Genomic DNA, 22,406 nt, shown 5'->3' on the forward strand with positions numbered 1-22,406 from the left:
TCTCCTGCTGTAAAATCTGTTGTTCTTCCCAAACCAGTGGTTTGGATTTCTTTTTTTTTTTTTTCACCCTAAAACAACTTGGACACGATTAGCAGTCAATAAACTGCACTTTTGCAGGTTTGGTCTAATAGTTCCAGAACAACAAACAAACAAAAACAAACAAAACAAACAAACAAACAAACAAAAAAACAAAAAAAAAAAACGTAAGTCTCGTGTCACATCTTCAACATTGTAAACATCAACAGATCAGAAAGAGTTTGCTGAACTTGTTCATGATGATACAGGCCAGATATCACATCAGACTCCATCACAGACATTCAATGATTTACACATTTTTCTGTTGTCTTTATTGACCCATCTCTCAAACATCTTTCTCATTCTAACATCCCCAATCTTTCACAGTAAAACTATTTAATAATGTAATAATTTCACATTCAGTTTTCAAAAGCTATGCAAAATGTACAATAAATCATTTGCATAAATGTAGAGGCTTATTCCACTTTTAAAGTATCACAGCATCCGACATTTCTATTATAATTACACAGACATTTATCAAAAACATAAATCTGTTTTTGGTGTTAATGTCACAAACTGTAGGTAGTAGTAATAAACCCAAAACAATTCTTAAGACATCTTTTCACATCTTTTGGACCCATACAGAATAAAAATTAAATAGTACATTCAAGCAAGCAAATAAATCAAACTAAATAAAATGACAATGTATAAAAGTGTTTTTTCATTCTGTCATCAACAGGGGGGCAAGTCTGCTTTAAGGGTGTCTTCAAAACATAAACTAAACAATATTTTTGCATATTTTAGCTCACATTTCATATCAAGTATCATTTAAGTCATTGACCATCATCATCTATCATATCATGATGAAAGACATCTGGATGTTTTACCCCCTTTTCATTCCAGTGCATTACAAAAATGGACTCAAGGACTTGAAACCTGCTTAACATTAAGATGGTAATCACATCATCACAACTGTTTTTGCCTTTAGACACACTGTTATTGTTGTTATCTTGCTGCAAGCCTCAGATACCACAGTTCAAAACCAGCACAAAAATGTACCACAACTGCACGTTAAATTAATTCTGAGGTTTCAACTGCATTATTGCAACCATATCACAATTTGGACATAAACAGAGACCAGAACAAAGCAAACTGCAAAGAATTTGAGAGTTATTTGTACACTGAGGTAAAATTAATAGAAACCAACGGCTGCCTGGAAGGGACGAACGCACACTTAAGACAAACAAACAGCATGCTTTAGAAAATAGTCACTCAAGTAAACATGATTTGCAGAGGACTAAAAAAAATTTTAAAAAACCACACCCCTTTCAGATGAACATTCACTCTGGTTTCTGCCTGTATTCAAAACTGAACAGCTTGAGGGACTTCGTACAAAAGCATTTTAAAAATCTCCTATCTGTGAAGAAGTCTGACCAGTCATGTCAAATCAACATGACACTAATCAATTTCCAAATAATACAGGTTGGCATTTTGCTACCATCCTATGGTCGTGAAATTGGAACCGTAGATGTCAAAGGAGGCATTTAGAAATGGGTGAAGAGTATTCAATGGGCTGAGAAAATAAGCGTTTCTTTGGAGAGTTTGTTGATTTTCAGCCTTGTTATTAAAAATGGACTTAGGGTAAAGGAAGAGTATGCATACAGGGAAGGAATCAAAAACAAATTAACTATTTTCTCCCGACAACAACACTATCATGAATCAAAATGGCCAGATAATGGTCACAGGTACCTGCAGTCCCTGTGGTTTGGCTTGCAAATTGTCTAACAAACAACACACACACACACACACACACACATACACACACACAAACTTAAAAGTGGACCAACCAACAAAGTGCAACAGTATTACTACCTACAGTAAGTTCTACACAACTATAGTCCTGAACGCCTAAATTTAATGTCAACCAACATGCTGCTACATGCAAACAGTGACTGTCACTGGACTTCTGAGCCCACAGCTGTTGTCCATGTGGTCCTCAAGTGTCTCACATTGTCCCTGTTATACAGCATCTCTAACAAATGCTTTCTCTGTCCCTTATGCAAGTCTGTCTGCAAATAGAGCTGCTGCCTTAACTCAAAATCATCATCCAGTGTAGTCCCACTCCTCAATGCTTGCCAACACCCAAAGTGCATAAATTGATATTTTTTAATTCATAATTTGTGGGTGGACTTTGCAACCAGTCTTATAAACATATGAACAAAGACAAACACATGCACACACTGTTTAATTTGCATATTTTTGTAAGAAAAAAATATGAGTACATGGATTAAGATTTCAAATGCAATGGAAAAAAATCTCAAGAAAAAACTGTAATATTGTTTACAGCTATATTCTAAGTAAACTTTATCACAGATTTTTCCCTCTGTAAGCACTGACATAATCAATGGCCTCATTTCCAAATGTTCCCTAAGAAAACCCCAACCTCAATATCACATATAATTGCCCCTTTAACAATCCAGTGCTAGTTACGGCAGCTATACTTTATAGTTTGAAAACACATCCTTAGAGGTCCCAGCAAAGCCCAGTGTGGCTCCCTGCAGGATCTGATTTGTTTAGACACAACTCATAGGCACTGGTTTAGTCCTCTGTTGGAAACAGAGCAAAAGAAAGTCTCTTTTAGACATACAGTATGTCTGTGTGTGTACAAGATAACATGCATCTGCACAACTCGCAGGGAGCTGCAGGTTCAGCAGCAGTGGAGCAGGAATTGTGGTATGAACCATCAGGAAGGTCTCTTGTGAACGCAACAGCCTACAAGACAAAAGTGAATATATGAGTATTCATATAAATAATGTATCCATGGTCCTTTGTTAAAATGATGAGGCTAGAAACATGCTATACTTTTCTTAATGTCTTTTCTAATCTCATAAAAATCCAAAACCAATAATAATGTGGTAGGTTGAGTAAGTCAAGGTGATGTGAGAAGGACTGTCTGTAGCACTTAACTCAAAGCGAAGCATTTTCATCCCTTGTGTAGTTTTATTTTAACAACAGTGATTTTGTGTTGGGTTCTGATTGCTGCAAAAATGTGAGTAACCTACACTCACAACTGTCCCAGAAAGCCCTCAGTGAAGACAGAGAGGGATCACTAAAACAGCTGATTCTCTGCCATGTTGCAAAAACCCATCACAGAGCAGCAGCAGCTTCTGTGCAGACCTGCTGTAATTCACCGGTTACGTACTTTCACACTATCCCATCCTTTTTTTTTTTTATCATCTTCATCATGACATTCAGTGACACCAGTAATTCGTAGAAAAATTTCAAAAGAAGTATGTATATATGCTGCTCAGACCTGAAATAAGAATCTAAATCAAGGCATGCTTTTGACCCTGGATGCTTTGAAGGATTTCTAAAGGTTGAACAAGAAGCAACTGCATATGACTCAGTCTTATTAGATATGAACGTGGTCAACAACTTTTTTGCGCAAGAGTGAGGACATGTTAAGTCATACATGTAAAAACTCGTATTGCATAAACTAGACATTTTAAACTAGATCTGTTCCTTCAGAATGAAATAATCAGAATGTTTCCACTTCTCAATCCATCCACCGAGCAGAGGAGTGACAGCTCTGTGGAGCACAGCAGTCTGCAAAGTTTAATATTTGGCTGTAGTGGAATCATTGTGTCACTGAGAGTTTTGGGGGATGCTAGTTGAGGATGTCACATTTTATAACATGCAGTGTCATCACACCCTGTCCCGCCGAGCAGCAGTGTGGAAACATTACCTTGGGCACCAGACAAGCCATTCAGCGATATACTCATCCCCCAGTGTAATGCACCAGTCTCAGTCTACTTCAATCCAACCCCCCGCCCCCCCCCCCCCCCACACACACACACACACACACACACACACACACACACACACACACACACACACACACACACACACACACACACACACACACACACACACACACACACACACACACACACACACACACAACCCCCAAAAGTGCTGGCAGAACTGCTCCAAGCGTGGCCTGTGCCTCACGGTTCAGTCCGTCTGTCTGTCTGTTGTAAGGCCAGGTCTTACAAAGTGTAAACTGACCAAGACACTGTCAGGTCATCGTGTCGAGTTATTTTAGATTACTAATTTATACACCTCCATGTCAGCTGGATCTTCACTGTTCAACCCCAATTCCAAAAAAGTTGGAATTCTGTGTAACACATAAATAAAAAGTCATGCAGCAATGATTTGCAAATAATTTCTAACCTGTATTTAATTGAAACCAGTACTTGATACTAAAAAATATATTAAATACAGCACAAAGACAAGATATTTAATCTTCAAACTGATACACTTTATTATGTTCTGTAAATATACACTCATTCTGGATTTGATGTCTGCAACATTTTCAAAAGAAGATATGACAAGGGAAGGTGAAGTCGTTCACAAACATGGATGTGGTGACGTTCACCACTTTGTGGAAAACCAAATAGTTTATGAAAAATGTTCCTCAACACAGAACTGCAAGGCATTTGGTGATTTCACCATCTAAAATCCATAATATCGTTAAAATATTCAGAGAATCTGGAGTAATCTGCACGAGGTAAGAGGTCGAAAACCAATATTGAATGTTCGTGACCTTTGACTCCTCAGGCATTGCATTAAGGACACAGGCTCGGGAACGTTTCAGAAAATGTTGTCAGCCAACTTTAAGGCCGCAACTAACAATTATTTTCAGATTTGATTAATTGGTTAATTATTTTCTCAATTATTCGATAGTTGTTTGCCTATGGAATGTCAGAAAATGGTGAAAAATACTGGGTGTTTCTCAAAGCCCAAGATGCCTCCTCAAATGTCTTGTTCTGTCCACAAGTCAAAACTATTAAATTTTACTGTCACAGAGGAAGAAACCAGAAAATATTCACATTTAAGAAGTCGAAATCAAAGAATTGACTTTTTTTCCTAAAGAAAAGCAATTAATTTGGTTACCAAAGTAGATCAATTTAATAATTGATCAATGAGCAATTAATCACTGCAGCTCTGCTAAACAGTTTATCACTGCATCTATAAATGCAATTTTAGACTCTTCCCTACTCTGCCAACATCCACAAACATCTCTGACTACTCTGGGTCCGAGGTCATCTGACATGAAGTGGAAAAGTCCATACTTCAGATTTGTGACCTCTGGTCTAAAGAGGAAAAGGTCCATCCAGTTTGTTAATCACCACTAACTTCAAAAGCCAGCATCTGTGATGGTATGGGGGTGTGTTAGCGCCCATAGCATCATGAGTAACTTGCATTAATGCTGAAAGATACATACAGGTTTTGGAGCAACATATGATGCCATATGATGGTGGTCTTTTTCAGAGACATCTGAAAGAACATCTGGATCTGCATTTGTTACAACTAAGTGTAGCTTCATAGTAAGAGTTTTAAACGGGCTTCTCTGCAGTCCAGACCTGTATCCCATTGAAAATATGTGCCACATTACGTATTGCAAACTAGTGACCCTGGACTGCTGAAGACCTGAAGTCATATATCAAACAAGAATGGGAAAAAATTTCACTTTCAAAACTTCAAAAATTAGTGCAAACTCTGTTGTGTTGTTAAAATGCTGTTAAAATAAAATGAAAATGTAGGCATCAAGTTCAGAATGAATGCACATTTATAAAAAACAATCTGAACATGAAATATCTTGTTTTTGTACTGTAAAATCATTGCATTGTGTTTTTATTTACATTTTACACAATATCCCAACTTTTTTTGGAATTCAGGTTGTAATTTGTAAGAAAACAAAATAACAAGGAGTTGGTATTTGTGGTACCTTGTCAGCCTTCTCTCAAACTATCTGCAAGTATGAACCTTCCTTTACCTTTTTCAAATGGGCTTGTCTGCAGGATTATGAGCTCCTCCTGTGTGCAGTGACTCGACATAGGCCAAGGCACTCTGCATGGAGGTCAGACAGTAGCCTTCTTCTCCTATTAAATAGCTGAAAAAGAGATTGCGTGTTAGTTGATAATGAGACGTCTATAAGTAAGCATGACAAACACAGCAGTGATTTCTTCCATTTATTTTAACTTTTTGGGGTCAAAGAAAACTGTGAGAAGTCAATTGAGGACAAGCAGAAACTACTTCATTCAGACAGATATGGACAAAATGAGCCATGATTGCCCACAAAAATCCCAAACATCCAAGCACAAAATGGTGCCCCAATTCATTCATTTTGCTGAAACCGCCACATCAGCTTTTCCCATACTGACTAAAGCTCAGAATTGACCACATTAGTGAAAGACGTCTGCCCTTTTCTCCACATTTAGAGCCATTCTCTTCCAGGTCTCCATGGTGGAGAGGAGGTTGAACACCGGACGTTGTTCTGCGTCCTCCTGGATACACATTCTTTACATTTATTTTATTATTTAACGTATCAGAAACTTTGTCATCAAATTCTGTATTTAAGGTGATTTTGTTGTTCTGTGTGCACAACATCTACTGCATATCTGTCCACCATGTGAAGGGGATCCCTCCTCTACGGCTGTCACTGAGGGTTCTTCCTTTTTTTCCTGTTAAAAGAGGTTCTTTTGGAGAGTTTTTCCTTACCCACATTGAAGGTCTGAAGGACAGAGGATGTACACTGTACTGGTTGTAAAGCCCCCTGGGGCAAATTGTGTTTTGTAATATTAAGCTATATAAAATAACATAAGACATTAAAAAAATATTAAAAAGGGTGGGCAGTATGAGGAAAGAGGAGAGTGAATGATTGAGGGTGATATGTGAGAAGAATAAGTGATGAGCGAGGAGATTTGTTAAGAGGCAACAGTCAAGAGACAGAGTGAGTCAACTCTGGCTGACCTTTAACTAACGAGAGAAAGACACGAGACCCTGCTGAAGCCAGGACCCTGCACTGCACAGATGGACACAAAGAGTAAGAGAGAGATTGAGAAAGGAAAGGAGGTAAGAAGATGCTTATCCTTGACTGTGGTATGGAAATTGTGACTAAAGTGAACTAATGTGGTGTCAGCTTGGCACAATACTCAAATGTTCATGCCATGGGCTATTATGGACTAAATTAATTTACCAATAACGTTGTTTTATAAACTTCACATTTCATTCTTACTTATGTAGGATGATCATTTAAAGTGACAATCTTGAAGATTTCAGTCCTGGTTGATGTGACAACAACGACACGGTTTAACACTACAGGTCACAAGGAGTGTAAGAAATTATCGATACAGCTGAGTATTGCTACATTACGTTTTGTGATACTGTTATCATGACACATGCAAAATGAGCAGCAGTAGTTCATTTTATGTTGTGTTTAAACCCCCGACTGCTATCTTTTCACTCCACTTTTTTCACTCCACTTTTATGTAAATATGTTACCCTATTGGCTGTCAATCATACTAAATCCTCCTCTAGATGTCAACAAAAGAAATATTATGGTAATATTACCAGAAATTTTAGCTGTTGTCTAAAGAGAAATACAGTGAACTGTATTTTAGTTAATACATCAGGAACATTTTGTTTCATCTTATCTACTTCATGTACTTTTTTGAGGCTTTATACATAGGCTGAAGTCATTACAATTTATACTTGGACATGAAATCCCACTTACACTGAGCCTTGTAGGCTGTCTTGGTTCTACCTCTCCCTTCCCTTGAACCCTTCCAACCCACTGAACTAAATAAACATCAAGTCGGACTTTATTTGTGTTTTTATAGAGAAGACAAACCAAATCCCAAATATCCTGACATTCCTTGGCCACTGCCAATCTAACCGGCTGCCTTTTACAACCCACTGTTTTTATGGCCGTGAATAGACCTCTTGGGTGCGGTGTGAACTCTCACGCGATGACACTCAGTATGATGTAGTATCTCAACTCAAGACCACCAGCCCTCCCAAACTGTTCCACTTGGCTGCTTATCTTGGTATTAACATGTATTCAACCTTAGTTTAGTTGTGGTATATGTTTTATACACAATACTGTTATAACACCATGTGCACCTGTCAGCACAAGACAAGCGCAAGCTGGATATCGGCGGTAAAGAAGAATGATTAAGATGTACTGAACAGGACAGTTTAAACCTGATACCTGTCAGTGCTGTCTGGTGGACAGACAGCGTGCATTCGTCACTCTGTAATCAGTACTGTACTTGGGTGTATAGAATGCCATTCAGCCTCAATGCATTTCTCTGATCGACCTCCACTGTGTCCATGAATGATTTTATTATCATTATTACAAGTTAAAGTTTCTCACGGTATAAAGCCGTATTAAAGATTTCCCCAACCTGTAAAGATTAAAATTTATTTGTCCTAATTAAAAGCTATAAACACAACATTGACATATTAGCTTATGAAATTGTTGTGGCAAACACATTAGCAACAGTCGCCCATCTACATATCCATCAGACACAGAGCAACATTAGCATTCATTTGGAGTTGTGTTTCTAGACATTTAATGATATAAATATTCACTCCATTTTAGCTCTGAGCCCTGAGAAAAATATCTGGCTCTTTGCTGCTCTAACTTTGTCCATCTGCTGGTTGATGCTGAGCAGGTAGTGTACAGTGAATTTATAAGTTTTTGCTGAAAGAAACAAAGTTATGAAGGTAAAGTTTTGAGGGGCAATAAGCTGAATTACACCAAAACACTCCATAAAGCTAACAGCAAAGAGGGCGATAACTCTGTCTGGGTTTATTATTAGTACAAGTTAAAAATGTTGGTTGGTGCAAGATGAATAGATGGATAGACAGATACTGATGGTGACCAGTGCAATACACTGCCAGGTTCAATCTGGTAAATACTGATCCGCCTTGAAACCCTGTAATCAGTCAAAACAGTCACAGTGATGAGTATAATGCAAGCCTGCTGGGAATTCTACCAGGTTCACTTTCAACATGTTCACTTTAAGACCATTTGTGAATTTCTTCTTTGATGTGGGGGGAGAGTATTGTGCAGGTAGAAATTCCTTCAAAATTGTAACACCTAATCAGACAAATTTTCTGTACATAGTCCAAATCAAAGGAGATGGTCATTCAGCATCATGGTCCATCACGATGACTCACCCTTCATGAATGAACTCCTCCAAAGCAGCACATTCAGACACGAGCTGAGGACACTGGCACCGCAGAGCCACGAAGGACAGGATGGGCAACAAGTCATCTGCACCACTGTCAGATGAGAGGAGGAAGGAGCCGGTAAGATCAAGTAAAAGAGGAAAACAGAAGTAAATAAATAGAGCTGAAGGGGAAAAAACTAGAGTGACATTTACAGAGTATGATGTTCCCTGGGGGACTGTATGGAAACTAAATCAAATGTAGCTCTTAATGGGATGCGTGTTCAGGGATGGAAATGATAAAGCTTTTTTTCTCTCCCTGCGATCTGTTGGGAGGACAAATTGCAGCCGGGGAGATGATGACAGCCTGATAGCATTCTCCCTGTGTGCAGACAGTGACCATTTGTTTATCAGGACTCACACGCAGGGCTAACTGCTTGCTGGCTAGTTTGCGTGAGAAGGTAGGTTTGCTGGCCCTCAACTGACCCGGCTGCATGCAATTGGATATTCTCCTCATGCAGGTTCTAGAAGGTGTGGACAGGCTCATGTAACAACTGAGAGCTGGACCTCCCACACACACACACACACACACACACACACACACACACACACACACACACACACACACACACACACACACACACACACACACACACACACACACACACACACACACACACACACAATCACAACCCCGAATTATAATCTTCTGAGTTCACTACTGTAAACACACACTTCGATCGTCTCACACGAAAACTGGTGTCTCTGCATTCCAAGGATACAATGCACTCTCCCCACATGCAGAAATACTTATTTTATGAGAGAAGATTAGGCTTCATTATGGGTTTTCAATGCATTCCAATGTAGTTGAGGATAAAACAAGTCAGAAAATGAGCAGATAGGGGAAAATCTTTATCAACAGGATACAGAGAAAGAGTGATGACCAATTTAGCAGCACAATAGAAGATAGAAGAAAGAGAAAACAAATGAGCTCCTAGTTGGTCAAGAACAAAGAACTGACAAAAATGGAAATACTGGTCAATGAATAAAAGAGGGCAGCAAGTACAATAAAGTGTGTTAGCGTGTGTGAGAAATCAGAAACGAACATTTAAGGGGGCAGCCAAAAAAATATGCAGAAACAATGAGCGCTAAATATGTAATGTAAATATACAATAGATTCACTCCTGGTGAAATCTGATGAGCTCATCTGTCAGCAGAACATTGCAATGAGTTATAAATCCACTTCCATCCATCACTCAGACCTTGATCAAAAACACCTTCTGTGAGTCACAGTGACACGCAGAAAGGCAACCTGTATTTAGATGACTAAGAAAAGCAGTCACATATGGGCCTGTGCTGAACCGCAACCAGGAGAGAAAAAATGTGAACACTGGCACACTGGAGGCAGGAAGCACACAGTCCAAATTTAATCTCTTCCAGGAGCTTAGAGACAAATTTAGAAAGACAAAATTTTCATATTAATTTTGAATGAAAGTTATGCTGAGGTAGAGCTGCCAGTGGCCACTTTATGACATTATATAAAAACACATCTGTGATGAGCTAATAGTGCCAGAGTTTGCCTTTGAAAAACAGTTATCCCATTACAATGCTGTTTTGTTTCATATTTTCTTTTTATTCTGGCCAAGCTGCACATTTTCACCAAAGATGATTGCAGATTATATATCATGGAACATCAGACATGATTGTATTCTTGTTCTCCAAAATATAAACAAGAAAAAATAAATCATCCTCTGTGGCTTGGCAATGTTTGACTTGTGTTTCCAGGTAACAAAACACATTTCACACGGCATGATTCAGTTTCCATTTCTTGGAACAAAATTTTGTTACCAAGTTGTATATTTTAGTGTACTGAAAGTACACAAAACAAAGATCCTTTAACGTCACAAGTTTTTTGGGTAAAAAGCTTTGAGAAGCGCCGTGCCCGGTCAACTCTTCTACTCTGTCATCTCTGATCACTTCACACACACAGCCAACACAAAGAGACAGATATGGAGCAGGAGACATAGCCCCAGCCATTCTCAAAATATATTAGTAGATCCAACAAAACAGAAAAAGGGACGAGGGCAAGAGAGTATGAAAAAAGACAAGATATCAAGTAACTCTGAGGGGAAAAAAAACGTGCAACAAATCAAGTTTATTCCTCCTTTGTGGACTGCGCTACACACTTAACAGATAATTTTTACAAGCATTAAAGATATGCGTTTATATATAAAAACCCTTTCAAAAGTTGATGACTGACCCAAGGGTTTCATGTCAGCTGTTTAAGCTCCAATAAAAAGTGGCTAACCTTAACCTAAGACTGGCTCTCCATATGACCCAGTAAATGTGCCTCTTGTAGGACTAAGATCCCCAACCACCATGGAAAAAAATGTTGGCTCTCAGTTTGTTTACTTGTGTGTTCACTAATACTCTCAGTCTCTGTTTGCACAATATTGATGCAAAAATATTCTCAGGCCACTAACCTGCAGATGAGAGCTAAACAGGCAGTAATAAAGTTGAGCACTTCAATGCTTATTTTCTTGGCCGTGGTTCAGGGGATTACATGAAGCCACAATGAGAAGATTCACATTAAAAACAATTTCCTCTGCATCCATTTATTTGACAGTACAAAAATTTTGTCAACACAGAACAATTTAAACTGAGTCCAAAGCGCACAGTACGTTCTCCATTATGGGTGCCACAACCCACTGAGCCTTTGTCTGACTCTGTGCATCATCATGGATTCCTCAAACCTCCATCTCTTTTTTTGTCTTCCTTGTTGGGTCCTGGGTTTGTTCCAAATTCAGACAGGACGACCCACTTTTAGGCCTGGTCAGCAAGAGGCACTCTATAGGGGGTAATAGACACAGGAGAGCCCCTGCTGTGCCAAGCTTAGCTTAGCTCTGATGAGTCTTGACAGGGCAGCTACCAAGGCAGAGCCCTTAAATGATGTTTGGGTACCTCCATTGGACTTTGGGAGGGTCTTTGCCTCCCTATCATAAGCATGGAGTTAATGGAGAAAAGGGCTCTTATTTTTAAGTTTAATGAGGTGTACTTTGGATGAATTCCACTAAAGGAATAAACACAACCCCTAGCAGGCCTATACTATTCTGTACGATGTTCTTAATTAAACTGTTTTAATGTAATGAAGTGCTATATTTTACCTTTTTGACGTTTCCATTTTACAGTAAAAATCCTAGTGTAAAGGCCAAAAGAGTTACTTATTGCTGCTGCAGCTGATTTACTCACATGGCTGCTGTTTTCGGTGTAGAATCAACCTCATGAAGACACCTGTAATCCTCAGCACAGGCACAGATCAGCCGCAATGTCCTAACTGGAACAAAACATAGCAGTAGCAATAAATATACACAATATTAAACCAGCCTCCGTGGACCACATTTACAATTTACAGATACAGAAAGAGAGTAGTGATGTTCCAAAACCAGGCAATAAAGAAAAATCGTTTGCTATAATTAAAAACAACTACAAAATTTACTGTGAGAAGAAACAGGATTTGGGAGGAAATCTGTCCAGTTAAATATCAAATGTGGGCTATTATGCATAATCTGCTGCCACCACCATGTTTATACAGTAGCCCAGAATGGACAAACCAGAAAGTATCTCTAAATACAGCTTTTTGTGGCCACCATACAGTAAGTTCTCCTACATGATAGGGCTGTTCAGCTGGTTGCAATCTACAATCTCACCACTAGATACTACTAAATCCTACACACTGGTCCTTCTTTAAAAATTAATACATCGAAAAATAAATAAATAAAGATGTTTTAATAACTTGTAAAGGTATTTTTAAAGATCTGCAGATAGCCTGAAAAAAAACAGCCTGAAGTGGCTAGGATGAGAGTCAGCACCAAGTCTGAGGTCATGGTACTCGGCCAGAAAAGGGTGGATTGCTTCCTTTGGGTTGAGTGAATACACTCCAAGAGAAGCTATCAATCCTGAAAGTCAGCCTTTGTGAGAAAGAAAAAGAACAATGCAATCTGACTCACCAATGCATTCCAACTTCCTCTGTGGACAGCAGTCTGTAATGAGAAGCTTAAGCTCCTGAACAGCAGACTCGTAGGGGTAGGAACCTTGTAGCGCACCAGGGTCTTGAGGGAACAATTTCAACGGAACACCAACATCTCCAGGTGACGCATTCTGGTGCAGCTTCATACTCATCTCAAAGGCCTGTTCTCTTTCTCGGTGGACCTTCCTGTGAAAGAAAGACAAAGGGTTTCAGAGTGAAAACCCAAGCAGGGAAAACAGTTCAACAATGGTGCTTTGTAAGTGAGGTCCTACCAAGCATTTTGGAAGAGCAACAGTATTTGTGGTGAAGATGCCGTTACTGACTATTTGATTTTGCAAGTTTCATGGGAGCACATGAGTCAAGAATTCCAAATTTTACTTTTGACAAGATGTAAAAACATCAATCGCAATTTGATCACCGGACATTAAAAAAAAAAAACAAAAAAAAAAACACTGGTGGTGCAGGAGGCGACTCCCAAGTAGTTTCAGAATTTGTTCCAACACAATAATTGGCTTGTGGGTGGGAACCCTGCAAGGGTTCTCATCCTTGGTGCTCCACTAGTGATTCCTCCTGGTTGGTCAGGGCACCTGCACGAGCAGAGGATGGAACTGGAAGTGGGGGACAGTGTGAACCTCTCACTTGTTAGGTCAGTGGTTCTCAAATTGGCGGCTACAGAGACGTCACAGGGGGCACATACAGTATGACCAGGAGGAAAAATATGGAGTGAAACTCAAGTCAAATAGCTGACCTTTTTCACAGCGGGGACTTTGACATGTGTCATAATAACATTATTAATTGCTACATTGCTTTACAATAATTATGGGAACTGAGCCATTGTTAATGTTATTAGTTACACCTTTTTCTGCTATGACTAATCAAAATAAGTGAAGATGGTGTTTAAAAAGTCATTTGGGTATGCAGAAGAAAGATGTTACAAATAAAACAAGATATTAAGTAAAACATGGATGAATATTTGATAAATAAGAAAAAAAAATATAGGTGATACCCAGTAAGCAAACAAGGTGTAAACACAAAGATTAACTTTATTTTTTAACTTGCACATCGGAGACCTCTTTTCATAAATCTGTCTGTCTGTGTTCCTCTCACTGAAGTAATCATTTCATTAGCCTCCTTTTGTTGCTTGTTTGCCCAGAATTGTTGCTGGTTGATCATAACGTGGTGTATGTATTAAACGATTTTGGCTTCCGAACTGGGGCAGGACAGAACTGGAAATACCACCTTGCAGCTGTTTTATGTGTATTTAGTGTCAAAACTGAAGTTATCACTGTACTGACATGTACGACTCCAGTGAATAATTTCCAGTGAGAAATACGCTATCTTCACTTAGTGACTATTTTTACACAGGAGGACAGAGGACTGATGGACAGCTGAACATTATGTTGTCAGTGATTTTTTTCATAATTTGAGTATCAATTATGCCCAAAAACATGTTTTGAGAGGTCACAGTGACCTGACTTGGCCTGACTTGGCCTGACTTTCTAATTCTAATCAGTTCATCATTGAGACAAAGTGGTCGTTTGGGCCAAATTTGAAAAAATTCCCTGAAGGTTATTAAGATATTGCATTGACAAGCATGGGGCAGACATGAGGTCACAATGACCATGACCTTTGTCAACCAAATTCTAATGACTGACAGCAGTCTGAGGAAGAGCCATTAGCTCGAAACGTCATGCCAATAAATTGTTCAAAGGGGAACTCTTTTGGTGTGCTGATTTTTTCAACTTCTTTGAAAAACTAAAACTAAATATAAACTGCTTTTCATTTAAACACTTGTTCTCCTGTAACAGGTCAAAGTTTGTCAGTCCAAAACAAAAAGAATAAATAAAGTTGTCAGTCTGGAATTTGTCCTTCATGTCAACATCATTTTGTTTTCAGATGGCCCACTATCAGCTGTGACAGAATAAAACCACCTAAACAGTGAAATCAACTCTTACTTCATCATTATTTATGTCTAAACGGTCTCAAACCAAGACGTCCTCTTTCAGAGGAGGAAATACAAAAAATATCATGACACATTTGCATATACAGCTGTGATCTAAAGTTAACATACACTTGTAAAGAACATGTATATCATGGCAGTTTTGAGTTTCCAATGATTCCCATGACCTAAAAACAAACAATCATGCATTTTGGTTCTTTCATAATTTTTTGTAGGTCTCGGAAATGTGACAAAATCTGCTGGGTCAAGAATATACATACAGCAATGCCAATATTTGGATAACTCTCTCTTGACCATTATCACCTCAATTAGATGCTTTTGGTAGCCATCCACAAGCTTCTGGTTGTATCTTTGACCACTCCGCTTGACAGAATTGGTGCAGCCAAAGCCAACAACTAAATTTGTTGGCTTTCTGACACAGACTCTCAATGGGGTCAGGTTTTCGGCAAGGCCAGTCTCCTGGTGATTCTTTGTTGAGTCTTGACCAATCTGACCAACTGTCTCTCAGCAGCAGGTGATATCTTGCATTTTCTTCCTGATCATGGCGGTGACACAACTGTGCCATGCCCTCTGTTCTGGTGAACAATTGTTTTCACTGTTGATTTTGGGATCTGTGGCTGCTTTGAAATGGCTTCAAGTGACTTTCCCTAATTGTTCAAGTCAACGATTCACTTTTTCAGATCTGTGCCGAGCTCCTTGGGCTTTCCCACTGTAGTGTGTGTGGCTGAGTCTAATGAGCATATCATCATATACCGTAATTGGCCTATTTAAATAAGATCAGAGAAATCATCATCTGTAGTTGCTTGCAATCACTCACAAGAAGTTAAGAGGCCATGACTACTAAGAACATTTGATTAGCACAACTTTCTACATCACCAAAATTCGTCATTTAAGTTGCTGTAAGTATATTTTTGGCTCAGCAGAATTTGTCATATTTCCAGAGCACCTGTAATAAATTTATGAAAGAACCAAAATGCATGATTGTTTTTTTGTGACAAAGACGTGTTTCAATCATTCCACCATAGAAAATAAAGAGTTATGGGAATCATTGTAAACTAAACACTGTCATGATATACTCTGTATGCAAATTTTTGACCACAAATGTAGTATTGCAACATATTCTGTAATAATGTTAAAAGACGTGCATTTTAACAGAAGTCAGCAATGGTCATAGTATTAACTGTGCAACACAAATGGTCATTTTCAAGACTCTATTTGAGTATAATGACAATCAAACCAGCAATAGGAGCTGGGAAGAGGCTGACATACTTAGAGTAGCACTGCCACATGCTGGTCATTGAGAGAGCTTGCCTCATACTGTATTTGTAGGAAAAAGAAGTTAATGCCAGACCTTAATTTTTTTTGCTTTAAATACTATATAATAACAAACGTTAACTGTACTAAATGCCTGAACCCCTTCTGACCTCCTCCAACTTTACAGTAAACATGAATTTGAACATGTGACACTGTTTGAAAGACTTAGTTCAGTTCAGTTGGCGTTCAATGACCAATGAGCAACGTTCAATGCAATAAATGCAATGCTAAAAGTCTGCACTGACTTCATTGGTAGCTCGAGGGTCTATAGTGGCCAGCTGGGACAAAGTCTGAAATCCTGAGAGCAGAATGGTTGTTTGTTGGTTCTTCTAATTTTTTTGTATTTCTCAATGTATTAACCTCTCCCTACATATGAAAAATATAAAGCAACTGCTTTACACTCAGTCTCAGGTATACCATCCTGCAAAAAAATCCTCCCTTCATGAAGGTTATAATGTTCATTTTTTGTTGAAGTTGTTTCAGAGAGGTGTTGATTCAACTTTATGATCATTCTGGAGGATGTAGTTTGTGGGCCAGTTGAATTGTACTGCATTATACAGAGAGGTGTTTCTTTTATTTAGCCCACCATCAATAATATAAATAGGGTGAACAAAATAATAGGAACACCTGCCAACACATGTAGTTAGTATTACATATTTGAATGGCAAAAGTGTGAAAATTCCATGTTTAAGACATCAAAGGATGAAGATGTGTTTCAGGTCAAAGGATTTAGGCTGCACTACCTGAAAAGAGTCACCAGGGCGCTCCACAGGGGAGTGAAGAAGGCTTCTTCAATGCTGGCGAGACACAGGTCTTTAGACCTGGCTGTGTTTAGACACTCAAAGGAGAGCAAACACAGTGACAGAAGCTGATCTGAAACATAAAGAGACACCATTACCATTCAATATCCAAGAACTTTTACTTTGACAACATCCAAAATTGAGCCTCAACTTTTGCAACAACAGGAAATTGTTGTGGTTTAAAATTAACATGGTAAGACACTTTCTACATATGTAAACACAAACACATCCATCCTCTATTGTGCTCACCAATTGCAATATGAATGTCTTTGACAATGGCCTTCAGGTGGTCCGTCAGTGCTCTCATCTCCAGCTCCTGGAAGTTTCCCTCATCTTGCTCTACCTGTATTGAGGCATCAGAGGTCAGCTCTAAATCTGAGCCGGTGTCATCTGTGCTGCCATGGGGTGGGGCCCAGTCCAACTGGGTCAGGAACTGCTCCAGATCTTCAAACGAGTTCTCCCGATCCACCGAAACCTGTGTGTGAGGCTCCTCTCCTTCCTCATTGTCATAGTTGGTATGGAGGTCATGAGAGAGTGAGGGGGAGGAGCCAGAGCTGAAGCTCTGGCCGCCTGCGCTACCTCCTACAGTCCTGGTTGGCTTCCTCTGGGTCTCTGTATGATCAGTAACATTTTCACACAAACAAATGTATTAATGTGAATGCAGCACCCATTAGTTATAGTGATCAATGGTGATTTCATTTATGGGTACACATGGCTATGGCATGGTTTCATTGCCATCACAATAGTATCATGTGCATTCTTTTTAGACACACCAGCAGCTTGAGACTCTAGGATGGAAATGTTTGTTAGTCCACCACATTGGTCCAAAGTAAAATACTGTTGGATGGCTTGACATCATATTTGCTACAACTATCATTTGTAGAATATGATGGGTTACTGTAGATTAATCTACAGCATATAAAATAATTACAAATGGCACAACCTTAAAAATCTACAGCAGTAAAATTCAACAATGCTCCATCAGTGGGAGGGACAAAGACACCGGGAAAAGAAGCACATAAGGGATGCATGGATGCAGTTTAAGAGACTTGGGATATACCCCACAACAGCACTGGAGAGTTTCTTCAGCGACAGACTGCTTCACCTAAAATGTGTGAAGGACTATGATCATAGGTCTGTCCTTCCTGTAGCTGTCAGACTGTATAACCAGCACTGCTCCCAACAGACCACATACTCACCAAAACTGACAACTGACTGTACTAATAATGTACACCAACTGTGCAATTTTAGTACTTATTCAGGTGTAATGTCACTTAACACTGTGCAGTGTGTGCTCACACAGGTTAATTTTAATGTCAGTGTGCAAGGTCAATACTTCAATCAGCTGTGTTATCATTCTATGTAAAATATCAATATTCAAGTCTACTGTTGAGTTGTGTACAATTTACTGGATGGCATTTACAGACACAATTTTGATTCCCTAATTCAATTAAGATGCAAACCAGTCGCCACAAAACAAAAACGGACCAAAATGAACAAAATAAACGTCACTCCAGTCTTTTCTAGAACAATCCACCTCACAAACACCTCTGTGGCTCTGGCCTTGATCTTACCGGGATGAAGAAGGTTCTGAGTGCTGTGAGAGGGCCTCAGCGGCAGGGCAGGACTCTGGGGGAGACCTTTACTGACGATGGGGTAGAGCCTGTTGTAAATCCGGTACTGGTGTTTCCTCAGCAGCTTCACCACCGGGTGGTCAGACCGACTGAGGACACAACACATATTTTAGTTTATCTTAATTTGGCCTGAAAATGTTCAGTGTCTTGTTAGACACAGTGCACTGACAAATTTCAATAAGATGTTTTGTGAGAGTCAACAATAATGCAGTTTAGGGGATATGGGCTAAAGATATAGCTTATTGTAAATCATATAAACAGTCATTTTCTTGGATCATTTGGCCAAGGAGGAGGCAAACAATACAGTAAAATAAATAAATATATCAGTGGACATGTCTACTGGCATCTACAGTATAAAACTCTAGGAGACATCCACAGTGTGTACCAACTGTTTGCAAAAACAAATTACATATACACACATGCACACAAAACAATAGTGGCTATTGTGTATCACATTAAAAGAAGCCATCTCTAAAGATATAAAGTTATAAATAATGCTGAATGTGTAAATCTGATAATTTTCTAAGAATGTGTAGTTTTCCTGAGTGATTCCTGAGTAACATGCAGAGGAAAGTCCTGTTTATCCAGGAACACGTGACAAGCTTTATATAATAAATTCATGAGCTGCTTGGTGAAGAAAAAAAAAGGAAAAGTAGAGGTGAGCCTTCATTGCGGTGCTATTATAGGATCTCTGTGTAAAAAGCTCTTAAGTGGCTGAAATGCAGGTTCACCAAGATCACGTTAATGTGTTATATTACAGATGAGTTTTCAGGTATGACTGCAGACTTGACAAAGATATCCTGTAATGTTTATATGAGCATGAACTTTCAGGAACAGGGACTGAATTTCAGCTTCAACAAAATCATTTCAACTCCCTGACTCTATGTCTGGAATAGCTCTAGATCTAAAAACTGGATCACAGGAAAAAGAAGACTTGAACCTCTGCTGACGGACAAATATTACCTTAACCTGTATTATAAATGAACATGTTGCAGTCAGTTACCTGAGCAGGGTGGAGACTAGACCTGACACTAATGTGACATCATCAGGATTCTTCTTCATGTTGGCTTTCCACAATTTTGGCCAATCCTACAGAGAAAAAATATAGATAGATATCTTATTAGCAACTATTTCTACAATTCTGTATAACAATGTTGATTGTATGACTAATTTTAATTCAATTCATAAAATTGATGGTAAATTTGACAATTAACTTATTAGAAACATCCAAACATAAGCATAGATGTGTTTGCCATTTAGTATTTCATAAGTAAGTAAGTGCTATTCAAGGCATCACTATTAACTTGCAATCATAACTTTCATTCATTTTGACATACAGTGATTACAATATAGAGATTACTCTCAAACTTACATGATCTTGCTCATATTCCAGTACATTGGTATAGAGAATACGCTGCTCCTGCTCCTCTGCTGTCATTGCACCAGATGCTGCAAATCGCCTGTAATGACAAACACGCACAGAAAAATATTTACATACAGTCATAATTGTGAGTATAGTTCTTGTGAGTTTTTGAATGAACTGTCACTGATGGGTTTTTTTGTTTTTGTTTTAGAAGCACAGTATGAAGCCTCCATGGATTGATTTGGTGTAGAAAGCCAATTGATTAACAAATATTAACGGATATCGCTGCACATTATTTCAACTTTGTTCCTTTACAAATTGGTCTATTGGTTAGACAGTACATATTGTATGTTTGCTGCCATAACCACTGAACTATTTCACACTTTGTCTGTGTTGATACCAGCTGAATGCCACATACAGTACAGTATATGAATTATACCATCGTATTTCCTTTACAACTTAAGGTAGGCACTGTCAGAATGACCATCATGTTTTAAGATTTTAACAGGGCTTTTACTATTTTTGCTGAAATAGCAAAAGTGACTACAAAGCAACCTCAGAACTGTGTGGCTCTAAATCCTACTGAAAAAGTAGCAGCTCAAAATCTTAAATATTATATCGGGTTCACAGTCTTTGCAAGGATCAAAACAGACAGATCAGATCACAGAAAAATTGTCTTCTCTTTGTGGGCAAAAATTGAACGTGTATGATCAGAGTTGATGGCTTACAGCTGAAATGTGTTCATTTTCGTCCACAATAAACAAGAAGACTGTCTGTCTGTGAATCCCAGTATTCTGTTTGGTTCACCATAATGATTTCCAAAACTGCCTTAACCCTTTACAAAATCTTACTGAGTGCCTTACCCTTAGACAACAACACAAATAGATAATGCTACATGCTCTTTAAGGAAGCTTTCAAATGTATTGTAATTTCATTTCAAGGTTTAGGAGAAGCTGTGAGGAACTAATGTGAGACAGGAAACAAAAACTACTCTAAATTTAGGGGAAAGAACCTGATAATTCACATTATCTTTTAAAGATTCAACATACAGTTTGCATCATTGGTACAATTATACAAACAAATCAACTAAACAAACAATTAAGTATAATTTGAGTCAGCCACAAAGCATTTTCAATAAAGAAATCTCTTGTAGCTCTGTGTTTGAGTCTTATGCTTATAAAGAGACGAGCATACTCAATACTTGTATTGTTTTCGGTGGTTAAAGACACGATGCAGCAGGTGAATATAATTAGAGAGTTTCATCACATGAAGGGACAACAGTCACATGAAGCTCAATATCAACAAAACCAATGAGTTTGTGGTGGACTACAATGCCTCAAATATGATGTTGCTGAAAAGAAGCAACACATTGTGAAACTTGAATGCTTTACACACGTCTTCAACCGAGCAGCACAGATTATCTACACAATCACCACTGTTTGTGGACACCCAAGATTTGTGTCATCAATTCAGTATCCGACCAAATGTGAAATGTGGTCACCATCTGCTCTTCTGTTCCTGACCTGTGGTGTCGAATAATGTGAATAACAGCTAGAAAATTGTTTTTGCAGAACATGATGTCACAGTGAAGCTGACCTTTGACCTTTTGGATATAAAATGTCATCATTTCATCCTATCAGACATTTGGATGAAATTTTGTCATAATAAGTGTATGAAGGTGCCAAAAATGTGGCCAATGTGAGCAAAAACACTCAATGTGCCAGTGACCTCTGACCACCACGTTCTAATCAGTTCATCCTCAAGTACAGCAAAGTTGACATTTGTGTAAAATTTGAATAACTTCCCTCAAGGCATTCCTGAGATATCACACTCACAAAAATGAGATGGATGGATGGATGGACAGGCAACCTGAAAACATAATGCATCCAGCCACAGCTGGTCGCCTGTGCAAAGCATAAAAAAAAACAAAGTTTTAAAACCTAACTTAATGTGTTAGAGAATCATGGTGTACCTGTTGGCCTCTTCCTGTAGCCTTAGTCTTCTCTCCTCCATCTTCCGCTGGAGCTAATGATATGACAAAGATTAAGGAAACTTCCCAATATCTTAGTCCTCACAAATCTGGCAAATTTTGTGATTATGACGTTTGATTGACGTTTAAAAAAAAAATAGGAAACTTGAACACTGCATTCTGTGAATATCAATATTCCACAGCACAGTACAATCATTTTTGTAAACTGGTCACTAGGTCAACTATCACCTTTCCCCACCCTCCTTTAAATATCCTAATTTTATGTTACAGAATTATTAAATTA

General features: G+C 38.6%; 1 protein-coding gene across 2 annotated transcripts in view; it reads right to left on the reverse strand.

Annotated features, from left to right (window-relative positions):
* Nucleotides 1–2,274: 2,274 nt before the first annotated feature.
* vps9d1 (VPS9 domain containing 1) overlaps nt 2,275–22,406 on the reverse strand; it is a 31,205-nt gene continuing 11,073 nt past the window's right edge. The window contains exons 7-17 of one of the 2 annotated variants that reach the window (XM_084734507.1): nt 22,106–22,158; nt 20,143–20,230; nt 19,774–19,859; nt 18,711–18,859; nt 17,386–17,748; nt 17,080–17,209; nt 13,043–13,248; nt 12,285–12,369; nt 9,046–9,150; nt 5,855–5,971; nt 2,275–2,787 (exon numbers count right to left, since the gene is read on the reverse strand). In XM_084734507.1, the coding sequence (XP_084590633.1) occupies nt 5,860–5,971; nt 9,046–9,150; nt 12,285–12,369; nt 13,043–13,248; nt 17,080–17,209; nt 17,386–17,748; nt 18,711–18,859; nt 19,774–19,859; nt 20,143–20,230; nt 22,106–22,158 (1,377 nt within the window). In that variant the 3' untranslated portion in view covers nt 2,275–2,787; nt 5,855–5,859. Of the gene's footprint in view, nt 2,788–5,854; nt 5,972–8,111; nt 8,802–9,045; nt 9,151–12,284; nt 12,370–13,042; nt 13,249–17,079; nt 17,210–17,385; nt 17,749–18,710; nt 18,860–19,773; nt 19,860–20,142; nt 20,231–22,105; nt 22,159–22,406 lie in introns of those variants that run through there. The other variant, XM_084734506.1, reaches the window with a different exon arrangement.

This window comes from Lutjanus erythropterus, chromosome 13, assembly GCF_056507025.1.
Source record: "Lutjanus erythropterus isolate fLutEry1 chromosome 13, fLutEry1.hap2, whole genome shotgun sequence".
Classification (NCBI taxonomy): domain Eukaryota; kingdom Metazoa; phylum Chordata; class Actinopteri; order Lutjaniformes; family Lutjanidae; genus Lutjanus; species Lutjanus erythropterus.